The sequence below is a fragment of the Rhea pennata genome, chromosome 1 (assembly GCF_028389875.1).
Source record: "Rhea pennata isolate bPtePen1 chromosome 1, bPtePen1.pri, whole genome shotgun sequence".
Classification (NCBI taxonomy): Eukaryota; Metazoa; Chordata; class Aves; order Rheiformes; family Rheidae; genus Rhea; species Rhea pennata.
In genome coordinates this window covers 87,712,967-87,736,495 of record NC_084663.1, presented here as the reverse complement: position 1 = coordinate 87,736,495, position 23,529 = coordinate 87,712,967, and the positions used below count along the sequence as shown (strand labels likewise).

Genomic DNA, 23,529 nt, shown 5'->3' with positions numbered 1-23,529 from the left:
GTTCAGCTTAATAAAGGTTCTCAGCAAAGATGACTCACTGTCACTACAGAGTAAATTGAGAGAGTTTCAATGTAACTTCCAGAACATACAGAGCCCCAGTGCAGCTGCAGTTAACTCTCTCTCTGGTTAGTCTCAAATGATCCTGAATCCCTTCTTTGGTAAGGGTGGGCCTTACCAAGAGTGAGGCAGTAAGACGTGTATGGAGGTACCTTGCCTTACTACCTATTTTATAGCTTTCCAGAAAACCTCCTCTCCCAGCCTTTAATCAGTAAGTTTGCTTAAAGGACAAACATAACTTCACCCTCTCCATCTCCTCTAAACATGCCCATAAGAAATGAGCCTTCAGCAGTTGTAATAACTATTTTTCAGATACAGTTAGAGTACAAGGGAAAGAGAAATAACAGTTTGTGTTTTTTGCTATTTTCTTTTACTATACCTCTCTTCAATTAAACAACTAAAAAGCCCGTTGAGAAAAACCCACATTGGGCTAATTTCTAATGAAACAGACTCTACAAAAACAGGGATAGTCTCTTGTCTTTCCTTTTGTATCCACAATGATACAATTTTCTTTCTGATGAAATTGTCCTATCACATGCTATCAGAGGTTCAAAACCTGTAAACAGAAAATCCTATAAAGGATTTCTATCAGAGGAGAGAAAATAAGGAATTCCTATACTTTTTTTTCATTTATTCCCTAAAAGCCACATCTTTCTGGGCTTCCCATTCCTTTTCAATATGTTGTCACTCTGATCTAAATTGCTTTTGGGGTCAGAATCTTAAATTCTCCATTGTTGTGCTCTGTGTTTCCAAAAAAGACAGTAAAGCTTGCCTGCATCAGAAATGATGCTTAGGACTCCTGAAAGGTGGATGGTCCCTAGAACTAATGCTACTTGATGGGGTGTGGGGTGGTTCAAAAGATATTTGCCCTCACAGGAAGGAGAAGAGTCTCTGCTTCTGTTAATATTTCAATACGATGGGAAATTTCTTCAAGGCCATCAGTATCTTCCCCTCCAATTGCCATTGCGAAAATCTCTATCTCCAGTTCAACCTGCAAACCTGCTGCCACCTAGGAGAGACAGAGGATTGCCCATAAGTAAGATGCATGTTTCATACGTAGGCCCCTTCAGCAGTGCTCCCACCTGGTTCTCATTCTACATAGTCTGATGAAAGTAAAGACCCTGCACACATCACTGCTCTTGCTAGTTACTCAGTGACTGTGTCACTAGAAGGGTCTATGCAAAACAGTATTTCATCACATTGCAGTTTGCCTTCAAACTGCCAGATATTTTTCCCACTTCTCATTACTTCCCCTTAAATTCCCTTTTAGGTTCCAGAAGGAAAGGGAGAATTAAGAAAGCTGGAAGACAATCAGAACAAAGGTAGAAAAGGCAGATAAAGGGATGGATGTGTGGAGAGGAAAACAAGTGTACAAGTGTCTGGTTGTGACATATTCTGGTGACTCTCCTTGCACAAGTCATTGCTTCTTGATTCAGTGCCTGTAAAATTGTGGGCAAAGATAGTGTGTGGTCTTACCTGGGTACTCTGGGGATACCAGCCAGCATACAAGACTTGCTCAGATACAGCAGGCAGGTGAAGAACAAATGACAAACTGAATAAAGGCAGAAAGCATCAAAGCTTCATGCTTAATGGGACAATTTCACATGCTATGGTGTTACATAAAAGACTTACTTAAGGTAGAGCAAGCAGAAGAAGCATGCAGGAAAAGAAATGATAGAGGTAAGAGTTTACTAGGTTCAATTCTTAGATGTATCAAGACAGGCAGATAAAGTCCAGGCATGACAGACAGAGCAGATATAAAATACTTACTTAAACCCTGGGAAAAATTAGAGGTGGTGTCAGAGTACCCCGTTTGCATCAAAAAAGCTCTCCTTAACCTCAGAGCTTGACCTGCTGCCTTCCACTGTGCTTAAGATGTTCATCCCTCTGCATTCTGAGGCAGGATCTAAGAAGTGCTGCACACTGTGCTTCGTAGAAGGCAGCAGAAAGATAGCAGAAGGCAGCATGGCTTCAAATGGGCTTTATTAGCTCATATACCCTGGCCAGCTCTATTTCCAGACAGCTGGTGAGGGAGCATCTCTGGATGGCCTGAAGGCAGTATGACTAGCATAATACAAAGGATCATCTGCATAACTTACAGGTCCTGGTGTGTACATCACTCTCAGTCCTGTGTGTGGAGGTGGTTGCTTCACCCGAAATCTGTCAGAAAGAGAAGATTATCAGTTTGCCAGGAACCACTCCAGGCAGGCAGGTGGAACTGCTGGGAAGCGCAGGGTATTTGTTCTTCCTATGCTTGAGTAAATGACAACAGAGTTTTTTTTTTTTTTAGCTCATCCTTCCCACTCATAGGTGCATCCCATCAGGGCCCATGGATTTGTGGGTGCCTAAAATGATCTCTAACCCGATCCTCCCTGAGCAAAGGAAAGTCTTCCTTTCTCCAGACTTCCTCTCTTGTCTCTAGGGTCTGCGATTCCTGAGGGCTGGCCTTAGCAGTAAAGACTGAAACAAAGGTGGCATTCAGTAACTCTGCCATCTCTGCATCCTTTGTCATCAAGGCCCACCACCCCCTTCAGCAGTGGGCCCACATTTTCCCCAGTCTTTCTTTTGCTACTGATGTATCTGAAGAAGCCCTTCCTGTCCTTGACATCCCTTGCCAGATTTTTCAAATGGGCCGTAGCCTTCCTCGTCACACCCCTGCATACTCTGACAACATTCCTATATTCCTCCCAAATGGCCTGTCCCCTTTTCCGCATTCTGTGTATCTATCTATCTTCTTCATCTGTTGGAGTTTTGCCAGTAGCTCCTTGCTCATCCATGCAGGTCTCCTGCCCCCTTTGCTGTATTTCTTACTCATAGGGATGCACTGCTCTTGAGCTTGGAGGAGGTGATGCTTGAATACTAGCCAGCTCCCTTCCATTTAGGGCCCTAACCCATGGGATTCCTCCAAGTAGGTCCCTGAAGAGGCCAAGGTTTGCTCTCCTGAAGTCCAGGGTTGTGATCCTACTTATTGCCCTGCTTCTTCTTTGCAGGATCATGAATTCCAGCATCTCATGGTCACTGCAGCTAAGGCTGTCCCCAACATTCACATCTCCAATTAGTCCTCCTTTGTTAGTACAAGGTCTAGCAGCACACCTTTCCTTGTTGGCTCTTCCACCACCTCTGTCAAAAAGTTATCATCAATACTCTGCAGGAACCTTCTGGACTCTTTGTGCCTAGCTGTGTTGTTTTTCCAGCACATATCAGGGTGGTTACACCCACAACAGTCATCGATGTTAGCCTGCCCTTTAATCCTTACCCTTACTCGCTCTTCATCCACCCCTAGGCAGAGCTCAATACATTCCAGTTGCTCCCTCACATAAAGAGCAACTCCACCACCTCGCCTTCCTGGCCTGTCTCTCCTAAAATGCATGTAGCCATCCATGATGGCATTCCAGCCCTGCAAGCTATACCACCATGTCTCTGTAACTGCAATGAGATCATGGCCCTGCAACTACTCACAGATCTCGAATTCTTTATTCCCCGTGCTGCATGCATTGAGGTACAGGCATTTCAGAGAGGTAACCAAGCATGCAGGTTTCCCAGCGAGGTGCAAGAGGATCCTCCATAGCCACGTCCTGTACGCACTTCCTCGATGCATGTACCTGCTGGAGGCGTCTCAACTTGAGTCGTGTTTTGCTGACTACCCTGTCTCTAAAACGCTCCCTTTCCTCTGTCTTTCCTAGTTTAAAGCCCTCCTTACCAGGCTGGCCAACCTGTTGGCAAAGATGCATGTGCCCTGCTTAGTGAGGTGGATCCCTTCTCTCCCCATCAGTCGTTGATCTTCAAGCAGGGGCCCGTGGTCGTAGAAATCAAAACCTTGTTGCCGACACCAGCAGTGCAGCCAGCTGTTAACTTGGAAAATCCATCTACTCCTCCTCTCATCCTTTCCCCTCATTGGCAGGACTGAGGAGAAGATCGCCTGGGCTCCCAGACCCTTGACCACCATCCCCAGAGCTCTGAAATCCTGCTTGATAGTTTCCAATTTGCCCTTGGTATCATTAGCTCCCATGTGAAAGAGCAGTAGAGGGTAGTAGGCTGCTGTGTGGACCAGCCTTGGCAGTCTTTCCATGACAGCTCATATTTGAGCCCTTGGCAGGCAACAAACCTCTCTAGACAAGAGGTAAGGTTGACAGATAGGTGCCTCCATCCCCTGCAGCAGGGAGTCACCCACAGCATCACTTGCAGGTTCTTCTAGGTGTTCCTGCAAGGCACAGGCTCTGTTGGCTCTGTTGGTCCCTTGAAGCCATGCCCAGCTCCTCCTCCGCCTGGAGGGCGCTAAACCTGTTCTTCAATTGCAAGTCTTCAGGAGGAGTAAGAGCCTTTTTTTCTCCTATGAGAAGAAGTGGTGAGTTTCCAGTCTTCTTCTACAGTGTTACCACATACTATTTATTTCACATGGTACAGAGCCCTCTGGTAACTCCACTGCTGTCTGTGTGTGTGTGGGTGGGGGCGGGTTGGGACTCCTGGAGCTGTATGGTCTCTGAGAATACCCTGTCTTATCTCTTGCTCATCTTGGATGCTATACAGCCTACTGCCTTCCTCCCATAACAGCTTTACCTGATGACGCAACTCATCAACAAGACACCTTCTGCAGCAGAGCTGACTGTCAGCCCAGGCCTCACAGAGAGGCCACAAGCACTCGCTGCAGCCTGAGTCCTGTAGAGTGGCACCTGCTGTCAGATGGTCTATATCTTGGTCCAAGCCTCTGCTACAGCTGATGCAGCAACTCCAACAGGTACTAGGAAAGGTACTCTGTGGCGTGTCATGACCATATTTGAGGACGTGTACACTACTAGGACTGGAAGCGAAGTGCCTTCTTGCGCCCTTCTGTATGAACTGCTATGCAAACTGCTGTGTCTGTTCACTGCTTCTACTACCTGTGCTCTCAAGAATGTTCAATGCTCTTACTGGTTTCCTTAACCAGTGCTAATGCAACCAGAAAGCTAAGAGCTGTTGTCACCAGTGCTAAGAGGAGGAACCATTTGTTGAAGGCCCTAGACCAACATGACAGCAGGACATTTATTTCCATGCTTTCAGTTAGGCTCTCTCTCCTGTGATCTGTGGGTTTAGCAGGAGAAACTGGAATAGTCCAAGTGTGGCCTACTTCAAAGTTTCTAGGAGAATAGTGTGCAACTGTCCATCAGGACAAATGGCTGAGATGATAGTTTATTTAGCAGTTAACTGAAAGTGGCTGTTTAGAGCTAAGAAGCTCTCAGTTGCAGGAGGTAATTGAGGCTAAGTGGGAGAGAGAGGCTGATGATACTGGAAAAATTCAAATTTCAGCTAGCATAGCTTGCTTGGAGCTCAAGAATTTAGAAAGGATTTTCTTTTTTTTCTTTTTTTTTTTTTTTTTTTTTTGGTCTTTGGGGCTATTGACCCTTTCTTTTGTAATAAAAATGTCAGCTGCAGTCATCTGAAATGAAAACCTGCCACCAAGTTTTCTTGCACCAGTCTTGAAACTGCAATTCTTGAAACCAGTTGGTGAGATTGCAGCTATTCAGATGAAGCCATTTTGAAGTGACAAACTTTAGATGGAAGCCCCAGAACCATAAGAACTCAAAGACCATTGCTGCTGGCTTTCCTGTAAGCTAAAAATCAAAATACACATAGCAAAGCTAAGACAAATGCATGCTGTTACACATATGAAGACAAGGGTTATAACCACACCTGCCTAGATACTGCTGAATTTAATAAAAACACTGAAACAGTGCTGGTGCAGAAGTACCTAGTGAATGAACATATATGCAGTCACTCAAATGGGAAACTTCAGCACAGAAAAAAGAGCAGTCATAAGCATCTTTCTTTTACTCTATTTGTGTGATCTCTAAAATCCAGCTAAGATCCACCAATAATTTCCTGCACTTTGTCATGCAATTCAAGAGACAACTTACTGAACTGCAGATCTAAAATGGCCCTGTCCTCACTATACTGGAACACAGTGCAGAGCTATCACCCACTGGTAGGGCATGACACTGAGTAAGGGAAATATGTTTACAAGTAAATGCTTTATTTCAGCCTTGTCCTGGCCTGCTCCCAGTTTCATCACTGAAACTGTTTCTCAATGCAGCCAAAGCCATGTGGCTATCTGACTGCAGCTGCCCTGGCTTAGACTGCCAGACTTGGAGCACCCAGCAGCATTCCCCAAAACCAAACGTAGTATCAGTTACCATGAAAGAGTTCAGTTCCTGAACCTGAGAACTTCAAAAACAACTGGTAAGACACCTACTATAGGCCAGGACTATGCATATGAGACCTACTGTTCCTTACTACTTTCCATCTTCCTAACACTGTTAATATGTAAAATTAATAATATTAATATGCAAAAAATGATAAGTATTTCTAATATCATCTTATCTGAATCTAGTCTATTAATATCAAATGATTCTGGATAAAAAAATACCATTTGTTATCTCTTATTAGTCAGATCAGAAGGTTGATAATTAACAAGCAATACATATTTGGACAGTTGAAAAACAAGTTCCTGAGAATCTGAACCAACCTTGAGAAGTTCACTCCAACATTCTTCATGATCACAGTGGTGGTGTAGGTGCAGCCTTCCTTCAGTACGCCAAATGTCACATTAGGTGGAATGAGCTGGAACGTACTAAGATGCTGTTTCACTGTTGCAAGAGAAGATGTGTTGACTTTTCCCCCAACAGGATCATCTACCTTTGCAAATAAAATTAGACAATGACGTTGGTGGCTTAAGTCAGGTTCTGAATAAGCAGTACACAGATAATACTTGTTACTTTTCCTATATTTGACTCTACTCATCCTGAAGCTATTACAAAAAGACACACTAATTTGAGTAAAAAAAATGAAGAGGCAAAGCTAACTACTTTTGCTATTGTCTGTCAATTTATACTAGCCTGAGTTTTGGACATACTGAGCCGCTCAGGTGTTTCAGGGGGATGAGGATGTACTCTCTTCTGGAAATCAGGGCTTTCATGTGGGTGCCTGGTACAGAACTCTGTTTTCAGCATACAAGAACCAATCATTTTATACATAAATTGCAAGTGTTATTCTTCACTAAACAGATTCAAAATGCTTTCCAATGTAAATGCAGAGTGAAGGACTGTCCAGCATCTCTGCAAAAGAGATGACTGAGAGGATATTAACTAAAAAGTTGTTATTTTACTTTTTTATTTGGTATGGAGTCTGGTTTGCTCCCCTGGAGACATGGTGGTAATTCTACTTTTTCTTTTCTTGGCTGCCTTGCAGCATTCACCAGCAGACTCTGAATTTTAGGTCGAAAGAGTGTCTGATGTGATCTTGAAGCCTTGTTCAAGTAGGCTGCTGCTGCAAAAAAGAAAAAAAAAAGATTTCCAAAAGCATGAAAAAATCAAATATCAAAGCCAGCCCAATCTTGAAGTTCTTCTTCAAATAAAACTTACTTTCATTTACTAAAACAATTTGATTAGCACAAGAAGAGTAGGATGGGTCTCATTTTTATGCAACCAAACAATTTAGAGGAAAAAGAGGATCATTTTTAGACACCTCTAACACTAACAAGTAATCAAAATTGAATTAATAAATAAAGGTTTACTATAATTAGTAAAGCTAATTAGTTGAAGACATCACAGTGAATGCCAACAATGAAGGTATAAAATCCTACACAAGTGATTAAAAAAACCTCCAAGCACTAAAATCAAAACTGAGAACATCATTACTATTCCAGACGCATTGTCTACACTGCACAGTGGTCAGTGGTACAGAAATGGCCTGGTTGGTCAAGCCAGACTTGTACATCGATAGAGTAAAAAATTCTTGCCCAGGCCCCAAAGCAGGAGAGCTGTGTCAGCACAAGGCTGTAATCAATTCATAGACACTGTTTCTGAGTAGGATTTACTGACTTGAGAGCAACAACGTATGAATGAGTCTGCATGCTTCTGATTTTGGAGCTAAAACAGTCTTAGCTACCTTGTTATCTCTTATCTATGCCCCACAGTATAATGTTCGTAGACTGAGCATAAGGATTACCAGAGTACCTAGTTACTACACTATTTAACTGCTGTTTTGAAGAATCAGATCTAAACTTCCTTTGCTGGGCAGCTTAAGACACATATAGCTTACTGTAAAAGCTGTAAAGTCTGGTAACTTCTTAAGGAAAAACGCATGACAACAATGATGGCTGTCTTCTCACTAAGGGTCAATCTCTAGATCAATATTTTGCAAATATTTTGTACTGATTTTTTTTTCAGTTTGGTCTGTAGGCAGCCAAGTGCAAGTACTGCCTAGCTGGCGCTGTGTATCTGGTCAGTTAGTTGTTCTGAGGAGGCAGAAATATAATCTGAGTAGGTTCTTCTCTAGATTCCTTCTCTCAATAAGCACTTATTTCCAAACAACAGAACTGTAGGCTGTAGAAGAAGAAGGGCCTCTCATCTGGTAATAAATGGCCCAGGGCTTATAAAAATGCTGAGCATGGATGTAGTGGAGAAAATATATTAGCATTTGTTGTTTTGCCTAAAGGTAAGCAATCTTTATGCTTTGACATTAGAAGTTTATGTAGTTTTAAAATCTCTCTCTCACACCCCCACAGACACACACAAACTGCTTTTTCCTTTTGCTACCTACCTTGTGGCTCTGGAAGTACAAGTTAGTGTGTCTGCTCTGAGGTCTAGTGAGTATGCATAAATAGCAGGGGAAACTTAGGAGGTCGTAATGCTGCTGTTTTTGCAGACACTTACTATTAAGAAAGGATGCTAGTGAGTAGTGCGATGGAAAAGAAGTGGGAAAGGGAAGCTGTTACTGTGAGATGCACAGATAAGTTTTGCAAGTGTGCACTGCCAAGATTCAGCTGGTGTGGCATTATGTGGAAGGCAAAGGTTGGGTCTAATTAAAGCGGGCTGGTGACTGTCCAGTGGTGATCATCCAAGATTGTCACCACAAGCAGACCAGTGAACAGAGAGAACAACAGTAGATGCAGCAAGGAAAGCAAAACTGATTTGGGACATTTAAATGGCAAAGACCATTTAAGCACAACAAACTCCTTTTCTGTAGTCTTGTGTTACCAGCCTTAATGAGTAGGAAAAAACAGCTTGTGCAAATTTTTAGCAGAGGAATTATTTCTTAGGCTTTGTCTCCAATTCTATGATCCTGATGTTATAACAGTCTGCTAGGGTGAAAAGAGACTCTCCCACCATTCCAGACCGCTGAACAGAATAATTGGGTTTAAATTTCTATTGTAGATATTTTGCCAAGTTTTAAGAAAATAGAAATTAACCTGCCTCAAACTACATTCTGGAAGGCAACTTTACCTGTTGTGGAATGACTGCTGGGAGCTTCACTTTGGTGTGAATCAATCTGTAGCAGAAAACCAGGTGAAGGTGAGGAATCACTCATGGTATTGAGATATTCAGATGCTAAAGGAAAAACAATGGTATACATTGACAAGTGTTTGTCATGATCATCATTGTTTTCATAAGCATATGAAAAAATCCCAGAGTATTTCTCACTTCATTTTAGACAACCTTTGAAAGCTCTCTGCGTAATCACCAAAGACTACTGTCAAATTCTGCATGTGTCATTTTGCTTCACTTGGCAACAGGGATCCAAAATGCATACTATATTTCATGATAATTCATTTCTTGTTCTTCGGTGAACTGAGAAGTGAGCCCAAAAGGTCTAACAGGCAATCCAACTTAGACCTCCTGGTGACCGTGAAATGAGGAAATATGCGAATAAGCAAGGGTTGATAGAACCCTATGGAGGAGTGCTTTCTTAATATGATTTTTTGCTGTGTGTAGCAGGATACTTTTCATCTCGCTCTGTCATTTCAATAACTTGTCAGAGATGTTTTCCAAATAGAACTGAAGTATTTCTCTCAGTGCTTTAAGGCTCAAACCTCAGATGGTTCACACTTTCACTGCTTAACCTTATCCACTCACTGCTTTCTCCCCCATCAATCCTCCAAACTGTCCTCACCCTGCATGCTTCCTATTCTATTTCCCTTCTACCACATTCCCCCAGCTGCTCCCTTACCATTTCATTTCAAATTTGTTTCCATCTCCCAGTTGTCCTCTATACAGATCATACTCTTTTTCCAAATGTGGTCTCCTCATCCACCCCAGGCCGTTGTTTACTCTTGAGCATTTTGCATCCATTTACCTCCTCATTCATAACCTAATTCTTTGGCTTTGTATCCAAAATCTATGATTCTTCCTCATTCAGTCAAATATACAAAGAAAGATTCCTTTAACACACTAAACATAGAAGTCTCATAGAACACATCTATATTAGTGAATTAAATAGGAACATTCCCAGGCACTGAAACACCATAATTTATACTGTTAAATTGTTAGAACACTGGCATAATGCTGACCTGTGCCAACCAGCAGTCTGTCCACAGACACTGTGAGGTACAGGGTCTTGGGCCAGGGATAAGGCCACTCTGTGCTGGGAACTGGATTTGCCAGCACAGGCACAGCCTATTCCATGCCACCGGGTATGTTTTATTTATCAGAATAGATGTAGCCAGTGTGGTCCAAGAAGCTCATGTGTCAAAATATGCTTGGGAATACATAGTGTCAGATAATTTAATCTTAATTTTACTGCAATATGAAATGAGACAACTGAAAAAAACAATGAAGACAATACTGAAGTAACCAGACATTAGAGCTCAAATTACCTCTTACGGGGTTTTTGATCACCTGTAAAGGCAGATAACCACTTTCTTTTTTTGGAACTGGAGGAAGTTCCTTAGAAAGTGCTTCCACATCAGGAAACTAAAGAAAAATAAGAAACAGGGCTTAGGTCTCCCAAGCAGACATGTATACTGCCACTGAAAATGGCAATGAGCAAACACACACATTCAAAAGAGGGTGCAAAGTAAACAAACAGGCAAAACCAAAGTGGTAACAATAAAACTGATATACATAAGCATTCCTCAGATTACTCAGTACATTTTTTAGTATGCTTTAGACATTCACAGCATTGATCAGGCTGGGAGGCCTGATTACAGGAATGTTCCCAAGGCCAACTTTAATGCAGGAGGGTTAGCCTTCTGGATTCCCTCTCTAGTTAACAGAGAGGTTTTCCACCCGTGGGTTAAAACACCCAAGGTTCAGCTTCTGCTCTGAATCAGAGTCTCTCCAGAGTTTACAAAAGGAATCTAGAGAGTCTGACCTCAGTAAACGTATACCCTCTCTGAGATATATTTTCTTTCATAAAGGCATATAATTTCTAGTGTTTACTCCATCACAGTTGTCCTCTGTAATGGTTTCTTGAGATAACAAATTGAGGTTGAAATGTAAGTCCACAACTAGCTTTCTGGCATTATGAGAGAAATTACCTGAACTAACACAAACTCATCCAATTTTGAGCTCCATTACCTTTTTCAGAAGAAATTCCTTGCCAAATTCCGATTCAAAATATGGAGGAAGTATTTTGTTTCTTAGTGCTATTAAGCATTTCTTTCCTTCATCAAGTTCCTTCCTAAGAAAATTTTGCCATTGTTGGTATGGAGAAGAAAGAAAAAAACCCATTATAACTAAATTCAACCTGTTTTCCAGTATTATGTCTGAAACAACAAGGGATGTAAGTGATAAAGGCAAGTTGCACTTTTTTTCTGGCTAACCATATTGAATTATATTCTTATAATTGGAATTTTTCTCAGTGCTACTAATGTGAGAAGGCAAAGGAGAGAAAGGACCATCTGCTAGCTCCTATGTTATGAGGTTTGGGTAGCAAGTTGAAATTTGTATACATAGTCTTGTCTTCAGCTGCTAGAGTCTCGAGGCTCACCACAAGAAGTATAAAGCCTTGTACCTGAGAAAGAGGTGGAAAAGAGTAAGAAAAAAGTAACAGGCAGATTAAAAACAGGCTGGCCTGGCATGCAGAGACAGACACCTCTTCAGATGCTGATTATGGAGGATCTGATCCAAATGCATACAAACTGTGGACTGGCTGCTATAGAGAGCTCGTCCTCAAAACTCTGGCTCTTTAGATCTTGCTGAATGTGTCTGAGACTGCCAACAGTGTCTCTCCAACCTTCAAACAAGCTTCTAAATCTGAGAATCACTATTTTAGATGCACTATGACTTCTAAAAATTTTAATACAAAGTGAATCTAAATTCCCTATTTTTTTCACAGACAAAGTTGCTGGCTCTGTGGGTATCCAGAAATCTGTTCAAATTCCTGGAGATAAGATTCACCAGAGTGCTCTCATAACCCTTGTTCAAACTGGGAAAGACTGGTTATGGTTTCAGCTTGATTTAGACCAATATTATAATAATATTATAGTTTCATTGACTTGCAGGATCAAGAGCAATGAATGCCTCACTCTTTTGATCATAGAGTTTTGACACTGACTTCAGAGTCAGGATTGCACACTGTGTTCTTGGATGGTGTGTACTCAGATATATATTTAAAGTTATTCTTTATGTAATATGCAAAACAATGTAAAATGCTTTATAAAAATATAATACAGAAATTATATATCTAAAAGTCTTTTTTTTTCCCATGCAAATCTGTTATAACGTAACTAAAGAGTAGTTCTGGTACTATAGAAAACAACTTAGCTTTCAATTGCTATTTAACCTTCACAAAAATAAGAAAGAAAAAGCAAAAGTTTCCAACTGTAATATTAGTTCATCACCATTTCCAGTTATTCTATATATTCTGACAAATAGCAAATGACCTACATAACTTTGAATATAATTATTTAAGTTAATTGTGAATTCATGGATATAACTGATCTTTCTCTTTGTTAATTCTTGTTCATGTATTAGGTTTTCTATCAATATCACTTAAATACAATTTTTTAAATTCTTTAAACAGTCACGTTTGCGCAAACCAAGCCATTCACCATTATGTCAGATTCACAAGCCCCTTCCCTCTAGAGCTGAAAATGACAATGGTTTGAAAGTATAATGCTTAATTTAAGTTTTTGTGCGGCACCTGTCCCCTGTCGGATTGACAGATTGTGAAATGTACATTTTTAGTGACATGTGCCATTTCAAATACCTTTTCTTTATATATTTTCTCAAACTTGTCAAATAGCTTTACCATTCATCAGAGAGAGATAAAGAACATTTTTTGAAAAACTTGAGAGAAAGTAAAATAAAGGAGGCTAAAATTAAAGCTGAGGTTCTGCTTTAAATAAAACCATCACTGCTACAAAGATTTTTATATTTTTATATACATACTATAATATATATACATACATTCACACACTTCCTTCTGTAAAAACATTTATAATCTGAAGCTTTTAGAACATGCCTCGGAAGTTCAATGAGAGAGAAATATTTTACAAACAGAAAATTGAGATATAGGCAATTTCCAAAGCAGAACATTCAAACATGGCAAAATAGACCTTGTTTCAATAAGCCACTGATTTAAGATGGACCTCACAGACATGCTTGAAGATGTTTTTACCAGCTGTCCACATTCTCTACCTTCTAAAATGCTTTTCCTGCTCCTTATAAGCTCTTGGGCAATGCAGCTTCTTTTCCAAGATGAAAACTGTTAGTGTGTTCTGCACTGCTTAATGAAATCCACAATGAATTTTTCTAAGTGTGGCCCAGCCCCAGCACTTAATGCCCGATCCAGGCAATTTTATGCATCTTATCATCATCACATGACTGACATATATGTTTAGGGTCCTATTTAGACTGCTCATGCTAAAAATTCAGCCGGGATACTTAGAATACCAGATTCTCAACCTGAAGCATCAACGTTTGAAAATATTAATGTATTATTTTCCACATTGCTGGCACAGCCAGAAAACAGCACAGGATTTCTGACATCAGCCTTGTTTTAATTAGCAGAATTTATAACTACCTTCCTAAGTTTTGACAAAATACGAGTTAAACCAGTCATTCAGTGTTTCTATTGCAGAGAACACCCCATTATTTGCAAGTGAACTAGAAGAACGCTACCCAAGACCTAACGTTAGCAATAGGAGTCTTCCAGCAGTTGTTCCAGAACTGAATTGGCTCTTAAAAGAATTAACTTTATGTCACACTAATACTGTACCTGTGTTCTTCTAGTCTGCTCTGCCACTTAGACACTATTGTTCGTCCTGTGCTGAATGAGTAGTAAAGGAAAAAAGCAATGAAAATGAGAAAAGTAGCATAATATTTTGTAATCCCCAAAATATTTACAAGATAACCCCGGAACAAAAAATACTTATGAAAGTATGTTATATTAATATATCTTTAATGACTTCTGACTTGGACTCATGTATTTTGCAGCAAAACTATTCATGCACATCTGTATTTTTATCATATTGTTCAAACAAAAAAAAAACCCTCTGAAACTCTTTTTCCAACAAACTTTAAAGTACCTTTGATATAAGGAAAGAGAGGCACAGAAATGCAAAGTAGTTATAGGGAAAACTAGGAAAATATTGTGAAATGTATCTAGAGATACATGTCCTTGTTCTTAATGACAGTCAGCAAAGTACGTTGCCTCTTTCATGTGCTTATTTCCATCCTCTGCATTATTTCCATTTACATCTGTTCTCATTGGACTGTCCTACCTGAACGTCTCCCAGTGGTCCTTTGGTTTCTTAGAGATTGTCTTCCCTGTGGGACACTGGAACTGAGAAGCCACTGCCTGTTCATATAACTCATCTATGTGTACTGTAAGGTAAAGGCAGATGATTAATACCGAATATGCATGTTCAGTTAGGCACTGGTAAGTGTTAAGAATAATAAAAGCAGAAGGATATATTTTTAACGCATTTTTCTGTTACTTGATTAAAAGCTAGAGTTTAAAATTGCTAAAGATATAAATAGTCCTTATTAATTTGGTATCTGTATTTTCAATCAAATTAAAGATTTATTGGCAGGATAGTACTGCGGAGCCAAAGAAAGAGAGAACTGGACTCTTCCCTGGTTTAAGGACAATCAGCCCCACTGTAAGAAAGGCCAATTACACACTCTTTATTACTGTGAGGTAAGAGGCAGAAAAGGCATTCCAAAATAAAATGTAGATCATCAACAGATAGGAAATTAATTCAATTAAATAGGAGAAAACCCCCAGAAGCAGATTAAATATATATCCCTACCCCATATTACCTGAAATATCTTTTTGTTCTTTTAGGAAACAAATCAAATACTGGTGAATAGGAAAAACTGCTGACCAGGAGCTATCCAGTCCCTTTGAAAAACTTCCCTTACATGTTGATATATGTATAAATCTAACCACACAGAACTGTGTCCATAGTTGTCATACCTGATAAGACTCTACACATCTGGAAACGTGGGTCAAAATGACAAATACACATGCCTAAAATGGGCAATTAAGTAAGTGGTTTTTAGAGGCACTGTATCATTGATGCTAACAAATTCCAATCACCTATGAAAATCATGCCATTTATTCCCTTTCAGCTCCTGATGCGGCCATTTTTGGAACACCTGTTTTCTGAAGATATGTGGTACTTACCATTCAAGTTCTGTAGTGCAATTCTGAAATATTTACATAATTGAGTGACACCTCTTTCTCATAAGTTGGTTGACAGTTTTTAATTTACAACATTTTATAGAATGGACATATTACTTACGTAAGAAAAGTATCAGGAACAGAAGAGACAGTCATGTACTTATCACACAGATCAACTCACATTTATGTTCCTTCTTCAAAAAGATTATTGCAGTGCTTTACAATTTACTATATAGTATATAGTATTTTACAATTTTAAAAAATATTTCTTCAATTGCTATTACCTTTGGTGCTGAGATCTTTGGATGACTTCTCCAAGTTAGGGAAGGACTGCAATGAAGACAAAATAATCATGACTATGTGAGAAAGAGACCTCGCAAAACCAGCATCCTCTTCAAAAGACTTACTTATATCTTAAACAAGTGCTCCTTTTTTACTCGAAAATGTGACTACAAGAGTAGGGGAATTTCAGTGTGTGACAAAGCATGAACTGCAAAAAATAGAAATGAGGTAGAAATTCCCTGGTCTAAACATATATTTGTTTCCTTCTTGATCACTTCCTTCACAGATGACTTTGTATTTTAACTGTTTGTTGCTTTTTAAATCAACACAGCTATCTCATAATCTCAGGCAGAAGATTTTGAAGAACAAATTCTTCCACAAAGGTTTTGAACCAAATGGAAATTCATGGGCATGAGAAGGAGGCACATGAGAAATGTGTTCAGGAACATGTAGGTTTCGTTACTAAGGAGCTCTCTTGTGGTTTGTTTACAATAAAGTGTCTGAAGGGTCAGAGAGACTTTCACTAAGCTGTATTTTCCTTGCTTTATTGTCATGATGTCTCTGAAGCAGATAACCAGAAACCAGAGTCCCTGTGACTAGGCAGTCTGTGGGTGTAGCTGAGCTAGGGAACAGTAGAGGCTTGGGAAGAGCGCGAAACCAATTCCAGTGTCATGGAAGATCCACAGCAGGACTCTACTGCTCAGGAAGTTGTCTAATGTGAAATCTGTACCTGGAAATGTGCTCAAGGTAGCTATGACAACCAACAATAATTAGTCACTAGGCAAGTTCGATGGAAGTAAGCAGCATGTGAGATTCAGCACTTGGATTTCATCAAAGCAATGAAGTGTCTGCCTAGAGGACAAAGGTAGACAAAGCCACTGATAGATTACTTCACAGGGTTCCTCTTTCCAGAAGGGCTGTGAGTTCCTTGCTGCTGTTTTGTTAGATATTTTTTTTCCACTCTCTTCCCTCTTTTTAAAACCTGTACGTGACTTGAAAGCACTGAGAAAAATTGAAAACTTTTAATATTAAAAAAATGCTTTAGTTTGAGTCAGTGAATGAAAATGCTAGCTTGGCTAAAAAGTTCAAAGGCAAATTCTAGAATTACATTCTAATCTTGAAAGGAAAAAAAAATAAAGTTATAGATCTATCTAGACAACTAGGAAAAGGAAATTAACAGCATTAATGACTGGAAAGCCCTTGTGTTAAACATCTTTATGCTGAGAAAAGATGAATAGGTAGACTCTAAGCCTAGGATGATGTTTGTTTGCTACAGTACACTCACTTTTGAAAGGTGGATAGATCACTTGGTAGTGAATAATTAATTTAAAAGGACTAGATCTTATTTTTCAAATGCCAAAATTCTAATTAAAGCATGTTTGAATTCACTATATACTTGTTATTTGTTTATAAAGGAATAAAAGTGTTTCCTATACAAGACAAAAAAAAATCAATAACTAGTAAAAATCTAGAGTGTGAATTTACATAATGCAAGGCAACCAAATGTAAAGGAAGGTTTAGGAAACAAATGTTTTAAAGAACTGAAATAGAGTAAACTGATCACTCTTCACATAAGATACAGTGTCTGTTTTATTCATTCTAGAAGAATGCAGTTAAAAATTGTTTTTTTCTCACCATGACCAGTTTGAGCAGATCTGCAGCATTCTCCTTTTCCTCTTCTGTTCTTGGTTCTTTTACATTCATCTCTTGCAGCTCATTTTCCTGCTTCAAAATGATGTCTATGTATTCCTGGTGTAGCAATGAATGGAGAAAGAACAGGAAAGATGCAGATATTTGCAGAGGCAAACTTAATGGACATATACATAGAGCAAAGAGTTTGTGGTAGTATCAGATCTGCGTATTTTCAAAGTCATAAGGGCCTCTTTTGTGTGAATTTGCGTGAATGGGTTATAAGGGTATCTAAAGGTTCAGCTGCAGAAATAGTTACAAAAAACCAACAGGTTAAAGAAAGAAGTATATGCTAAGAAAGTCGCATGTGAAAGTTTGCCATAGACTATTCAGCTCTGAGGACTAGCCATCCTGTTGAATCTGCAGCAGTTGATGAACTGAGGATACTAAGAGTCTGCTGAATCTCTACCAGGCCACTAGCACACATCAGCATCCACAATGAGTTGGGCAACTCAGACCATGCCCAAGAGGGTGGTGGCTGCTCTAGTGCAGCTCCCAAGAAGCCTCTGGAACACCAATGACCCCCTGCTTCTGAGTCTGCAGTTAAGGTTGGCCTCTGAACTCTTGCACCAACCAGGTAAGCATGTGTGAGTGTGCAAGTGTGTGAGTAAACTGTGTGGGAGAATAATGGAATGTTTTGACTGCAAGCTGTTATTAATAGTAACAATTTGATTCTATTATTAGTATCAAATACTGGCTTAATTAATAAAAGGTGTTCTAAGATATACTGGTTGTGATCTGTGTCTCCCCACTTGATCCCCTATTAGGGAAAAGGAAATTTACAACATTGAAGTTGAAAAATTAAGTTCGAAAAAGAGTTTGAAGCTCCATTTTTAGACAGAAGTTTACTTTGCCAGAACCACACTGAATGCTGAAGAAAAGGACACTTTTCATTTTTCCATACTCCACTGTGCTTCAGAAATTCAGACAGAAAAAAAGGGCCGCATACGGAGAGATGTATATCCTCTGTAGAGCCTCACCCTACTAGACAGGTATATGCAATGCAGAGCTTTATGTACAGACAAGGTTCACATAAGTGATCCAGTTGCAGTTCTTTTTCATTCCTTCATATCCTTAAATTTTAAAGGAGATGAAAAAAAGGAAGAATGCTCTTTTCTTTAGATCTTGATTTAACAAACTGAGTGCTTAGCTTAAAATTTAAGATAGCTGTTTCTTGAAAAAAAAAGATTAATGTAATTCTTACAAATGTGTCCTATACGCCAATAACTGCAATTCTTCCTTGCAAATGTAACAAAAGGTGTTCATCTTTCTCTAACAGTCAACTACAGATCGGGTAAATGGAGAGACTTAACTTGGGATTTGATATGACACTTTTTTTAAATGAGTATTGCTCTTGAAAGATCAGTATGTAAATTGAAGAATTGCTTTTATATATCTCTAGACTGTAAAAGGGTAAAATTGAATTCTGATAGACCTGTATGTTCCAAACCATGCCAGCGCTGAAAAGTTGTCAATGTTTTTCTACCGCAAATAGACCTTCTTCGAAATGTGATGTGAAAAAAAAAAATCTAACCAGTTACAACATACTGTTTCTTGCTCAGATGTCACATGCTATTAGCTTTCAAATTTATCAGTCTGCAATGTCATCATCAAAATAGACATTAAATAACTAAATTATAGAGCATATGTATTTTGTTATTCCCTAATTGGTAGATAATAATGAGCTTTTAACTCTAAAATCTGTTCTAAGAACATTTTCACAGTGTGAATTAAATAAATCAATGTTTTATACCACAACCAAGAAGTAAAGGAGGAGGCTGTTGACACAGGGTGGAAGCTAGGGAAGCTATCTTATGCATTCAAATCTCAGCTCTACCTACAGCATTCTGAACTTCTCATTTTATTTCTGAAACTGAAATACATAGAAATATGAAATAGAGAAGAAGCTACATACTACTGTCTCGTTTTTTTCCTTTCCCCTAATTTAGCGACTATTTAACAAACATCCCTGTCTTCTCTGTGGAATATTGACTGATGCTGCTGAACTGCAGATTGTTCTTCAAAATGTCATGCACTTGAAAGTTTTGTGCATTGCAGAAATGCCTGCTGCTCCAGAATCCAGTTTTAAGAGCTCTAATAAAAACAATCACATCAGAAACTGAGATAAAGTAAATTCTGTTTGAGCTTCTTTACTTTGAAGAAACCTGTATTTTCCTGTTGGCATTTTTATCAATGCTTTGTTGTTCATTTGTAGAGTGAGGATACACTTAATACACGTAAAATCAGACATACTGAACCTGACAAGCCATCATTTGGGAGATACATCTCTGCAGAACCTGGAAATGTACTGTACTGATCTATGTACTCGATACAAAACAAAGACTACAGTGTGTCTCAGTGACCTGGTCACTGAAGTAAACTGTAGAATTATGCTGGGTTAGAAATTCTTGTAAGGCTTTACAGAGTTAACTTTCTAAAGCTTTGGTTAGAAAAGCAAACCCTAAGCAAAGTAAGAGTAATAGGTATTAGTATTGACAAAAAGGGAACTATTTTTTAGTGTACTATCTGTGATGGGTACTTGATTGTATGTGATGTACTTGCACAAAAAACATGTTCCAGAATGGACTGGAGGAAAAGAGTTGAGCTGCTTCAGAAATACATTTTTCTTAGAGCACCTGTCTAGTACGAAACGGTGATTGTTCTTCAAAAGCATTAGAGCTCTTGTCTCAAGCATATATTACAAATTCATACCACACAATTTGTCTGTTATCTATCGTTCACTGGAAGAATGAAGTAACTGTGATTGTACTACCTTGAGAGAAAGCTGCAGCTTTTCTCTTAGTTCATCACCGAGCGGCTCATACTGGAATAGCTGACGGATTTGGAGTTTATTAGGACATTTTCGCACAGGTACTGACAAGCAGGCCCGCTCTTCAGATCCAATGCAGAGACCCTTCCAAATATGTGTTCTGACTGGGGGATCTGTGACCTTCCTCTGAACATAAACAAGACCAAGCAAAAACAGCAAGAGGCTACTTATATTATTGACTTGTCAGAAAGCTATCTATGTATCTACATCCAGTTGACAAAATATGAACTGCATTCTGAGTGAAAAACAGCTCACTGCGTTCTGGAATCAAGGAACTTTATACCGAATGCTCTTACACTGTAGTTATTCTAGAAAACATAGATGACCCCTGGCATGTAAAATTTTAATCCAAATATTGAGAGATGTGTTTAGATTCCAGGTTGTTGGTTATACGTGCATGTACAAAATGCAACTGGAAACATCAACCAGTGGATAGTGAACAAACTGATAGGCTTCATGTCTCCGCTGATAAGTACATGTTCTCTTTATAGCAGTGTAGAGCTAGACAATATAGTAAGCAGGATCTCAGGCACAATTTATCCATCCTAAAATCTCTTCACCTGGCAAGATAAACTCCCCCTAAAATTGCTATATCACCTCACTGAGTATAAAAGAACCTAAGGTGACTGCATTTTGAGTGAACTCCATCCTGCATGCCCTGCGTTTATTTAGTTAAATCAGGTTAATATAATTGGCTCTCAATTAATTCAATCATATTTTCTAAGAATAATGCCTTGTTCATGATTTTAAGGAATAAGGATGAAATCATAACTAAGATATGAGATTTGTGACATAAGAGTCCGATTTCTGTTTCCAGTCTAGAAACACCAGCTCACTGGGGGTTTGTCTATGTGATCTTTGTAGTGAAACTTTCCAAACTATCAAGATGTAAGATAACTGGTCCAACATCTTGTGCTTACATTAACATAGCAGTGAGCACAAGTTAATAAATTCTCTGAACTCGATCATAAGGCTTTTGAATTCGATCTGATCATGTCCCATATCTTCAGGTTGTAGGAAAGTGAGCTCATGTCTGTCTAAAACAAACTGTGCAGTGAGACTCATGTAACTTGTGCTAATTCACCACACTCTGTGCTTCAGTGTTGTATTTAGAAGCCTAGAATTAATAACTTAATCTACTTCACTAGAAAGTTTTGAATTGAACTGAGTCAGCTTCAAAGAGATTTGAAAATTCTCAAATGGAAACTAACAGGGACACAGCCAATACTAAGAAGGACATTGGACTAATCAAGCACCATGACCTCTAATGGATTAACGATCTATTAGCATATAATGTGATAAACACACATAATAAATATGAACATTAAATGACATTTACACACGAGTATTGTGACCTCACCTTGACCAAAAGCTGAGTATAAGACAAACAGGAACGGTGTATAATGAACCGTGCCTGATATGACAATGCAAAGAAGAACCAAACATTGTGAGTGTTGGTATGGGCTATAGATCAACAGCAGGCAGGAGAATAGTATGTGAAATTGCTGGAAAGATATATCATGGTAACATTATGGACTGATCCGATGGGCAGCCTGTGTAGAAATTTTGCTATAAAGATCTCTGGTGCTAGAGATTGGGATAGGAGTATTGTTATGCAGATATCTGACAAGGTGTAGAAGCCTGAGGTGGAACTATTAGGTGGTGGAGCTGATCCGCCACTTGAGCTCAACACTAAGACTGGTTGAAAGGAATGTCATGTTCCTCTGTACTTAAACGTGCCATCTTCCTAGAGTGGTAACCAGAGTGGGTCTCAGCTGATGGTATGTGCATGTGTGTGTATATTCAAGTATGTGAGTGTGTGTGTGTGTGTGTGTGTGTGTGTGTGTGAGAGAGAGAGAGAGAGAGAGAGAGAGAGAGAGAGAAACAGAGAGAGGGAGAAATTCTCACTATCTCTTGCTTGGTGTGCTTAACAAATTGAATGTGGCAGTCTCACATTGTTTGGTGTTCTTTCTTCCTCAGTGACAAATACCTATAGCTTAAGCAGCAAAAGACTGTTTTGCAGCAATTATACCTCAAAAGGAGAAAATGTATCCCAGCTCCTTGACTGAAGATTGGGAGGAATAATACTTTCTGGTTCTTTATTCATTATCCAGGAGGAGGCTTCAACCAAAGGGCGGAGGATAGTAATATTTAAAACACCTATTTCAAAGAAACATTTTGGTAAGAATCGTTCTGAATCAACAAATGATAAGTACGTGTCTCAAACTCCAAGAAAAATATGCTTATCTAAGTGCAAAGAAACTTACTATCAGCTCAATATGAAAACATGGTACTGGTGGCTACAGATAATACTGGATCACTGAGGCAATTATAGAATAGTTGGACAACTTTGGACATCTGTGTTCAACAATAAACTGCATTTGCTACTTGCTTGGAGTCTTGGGTAACATCTCACTTGCACAGTGTGCAGAATATCCCAAGCAAGATAGGGTAGACCATAGACCCATGTTACTGAATATTACTTTCAGGAATATGTACTTCCTCTTTAGGACAAGCACAGGTCTTCACTGTATTTTATACTTCAGAATCAGATCACCGAATGGATTGTCTCCTTTTATTGTTTTGATTAATTTTAATGTTCCTCAAAACATTTTTTCCAACCCAAACCAAAAGTCCACTTTATCCTCTATTAGCTACCCGTATGTGGATTTAGAAGTTGATATCACCACTGCAATGCTTTTTCACAATGATGCAAAAATGCAAAACTGCTGTCAAGGCAAATAGAGCTAATACTGAGAAAGGTGAAGTATGAAGTCCGGAATCCTAAAAACAGGGTGCAAAGAAAACCTGTGGGAACTGTTACTATTCATCTACCCTTCCTTTAACCTGAGATTTGAATACTTTAATAAGAATCATTGCCTTGGGGGCAATACTAGAATGCTACTATAATAAATGACTGATTGTTGCTAGCATGTTTTCTTTCTTTCATTGTCGTGAATAGAAGCAGCATTTAAAAATATGTAAAACCTGAGTGCAAAATAGGTGGGAAATTTCTTCCCTATGCTTATGATTGCAAACTTTGAGAGAACTGTTTTAGTATCCTATGGCTCAAAGCAATCTACCTTCACCACCCTTCTTCATCTAGGAGAACCATGTATTTCTCTGCCTGGATTTTTAAAAATATGCTTATTTTGTTTTGAATTTACCTGTTACCCCACACTTTATTTTACAGAATACAATATCTCCAAATAAACCAATCATTTCAGAATCTAGCTTCTTTGTACAGCTACTATCAGGCGGTTGTTTCCACATCCTATTGGCATCCC

General features: G+C 39.1%; 1 protein-coding gene across 1 annotated transcript in view; it reads right to left on the bottom strand.

Annotated features, from left to right (window-relative positions):
- The window catches only part of SPAG17 (sperm associated antigen 17), a 107,995-nt gene that overhangs the window by 2,865 nt on the left and 81,601 nt on the right, over window positions 1-23,529 (bottom strand). Inside the window, exons 35-47 of the mRNA XM_062594922.1 lie at window positions 22,275-22,402; window positions 20,186-20,368; window positions 17,359-17,472; window positions 15,726-15,771; window positions 14,537-14,639; window positions 14,032-14,082; window positions 11,388-11,490; window positions 10,676-10,781; window positions 9,330-9,419; window positions 7,196-7,356; window positions 6,557-6,726; window positions 2,157-2,217; window positions 922-1,066 (exon numbers count right to left, since the gene is read on the bottom strand). Of these exons, the coding sequence (XP_062450906.1) occupies window positions 922-1,066; window positions 2,157-2,217; window positions 6,557-6,726; window positions 7,196-7,356; window positions 9,330-9,419; window positions 10,676-10,781; window positions 11,388-11,490; window positions 14,032-14,082; window positions 14,537-14,639; window positions 15,726-15,771; window positions 17,359-17,472; window positions 20,186-20,368; window positions 22,275-22,402 (1,461 nt within the window). The remainder of the gene's footprint in view (window positions 1-921; window positions 1,067-2,156; window positions 2,218-6,556; window positions 6,727-7,195; window positions 7,357-9,329; window positions 9,420-10,675; window positions 10,782-11,387; window positions 11,491-14,031; window positions 14,083-14,536; window positions 14,640-15,725; window positions 15,772-17,358; window positions 17,473-20,185; window positions 20,369-22,274; window positions 22,403-23,529) is intronic.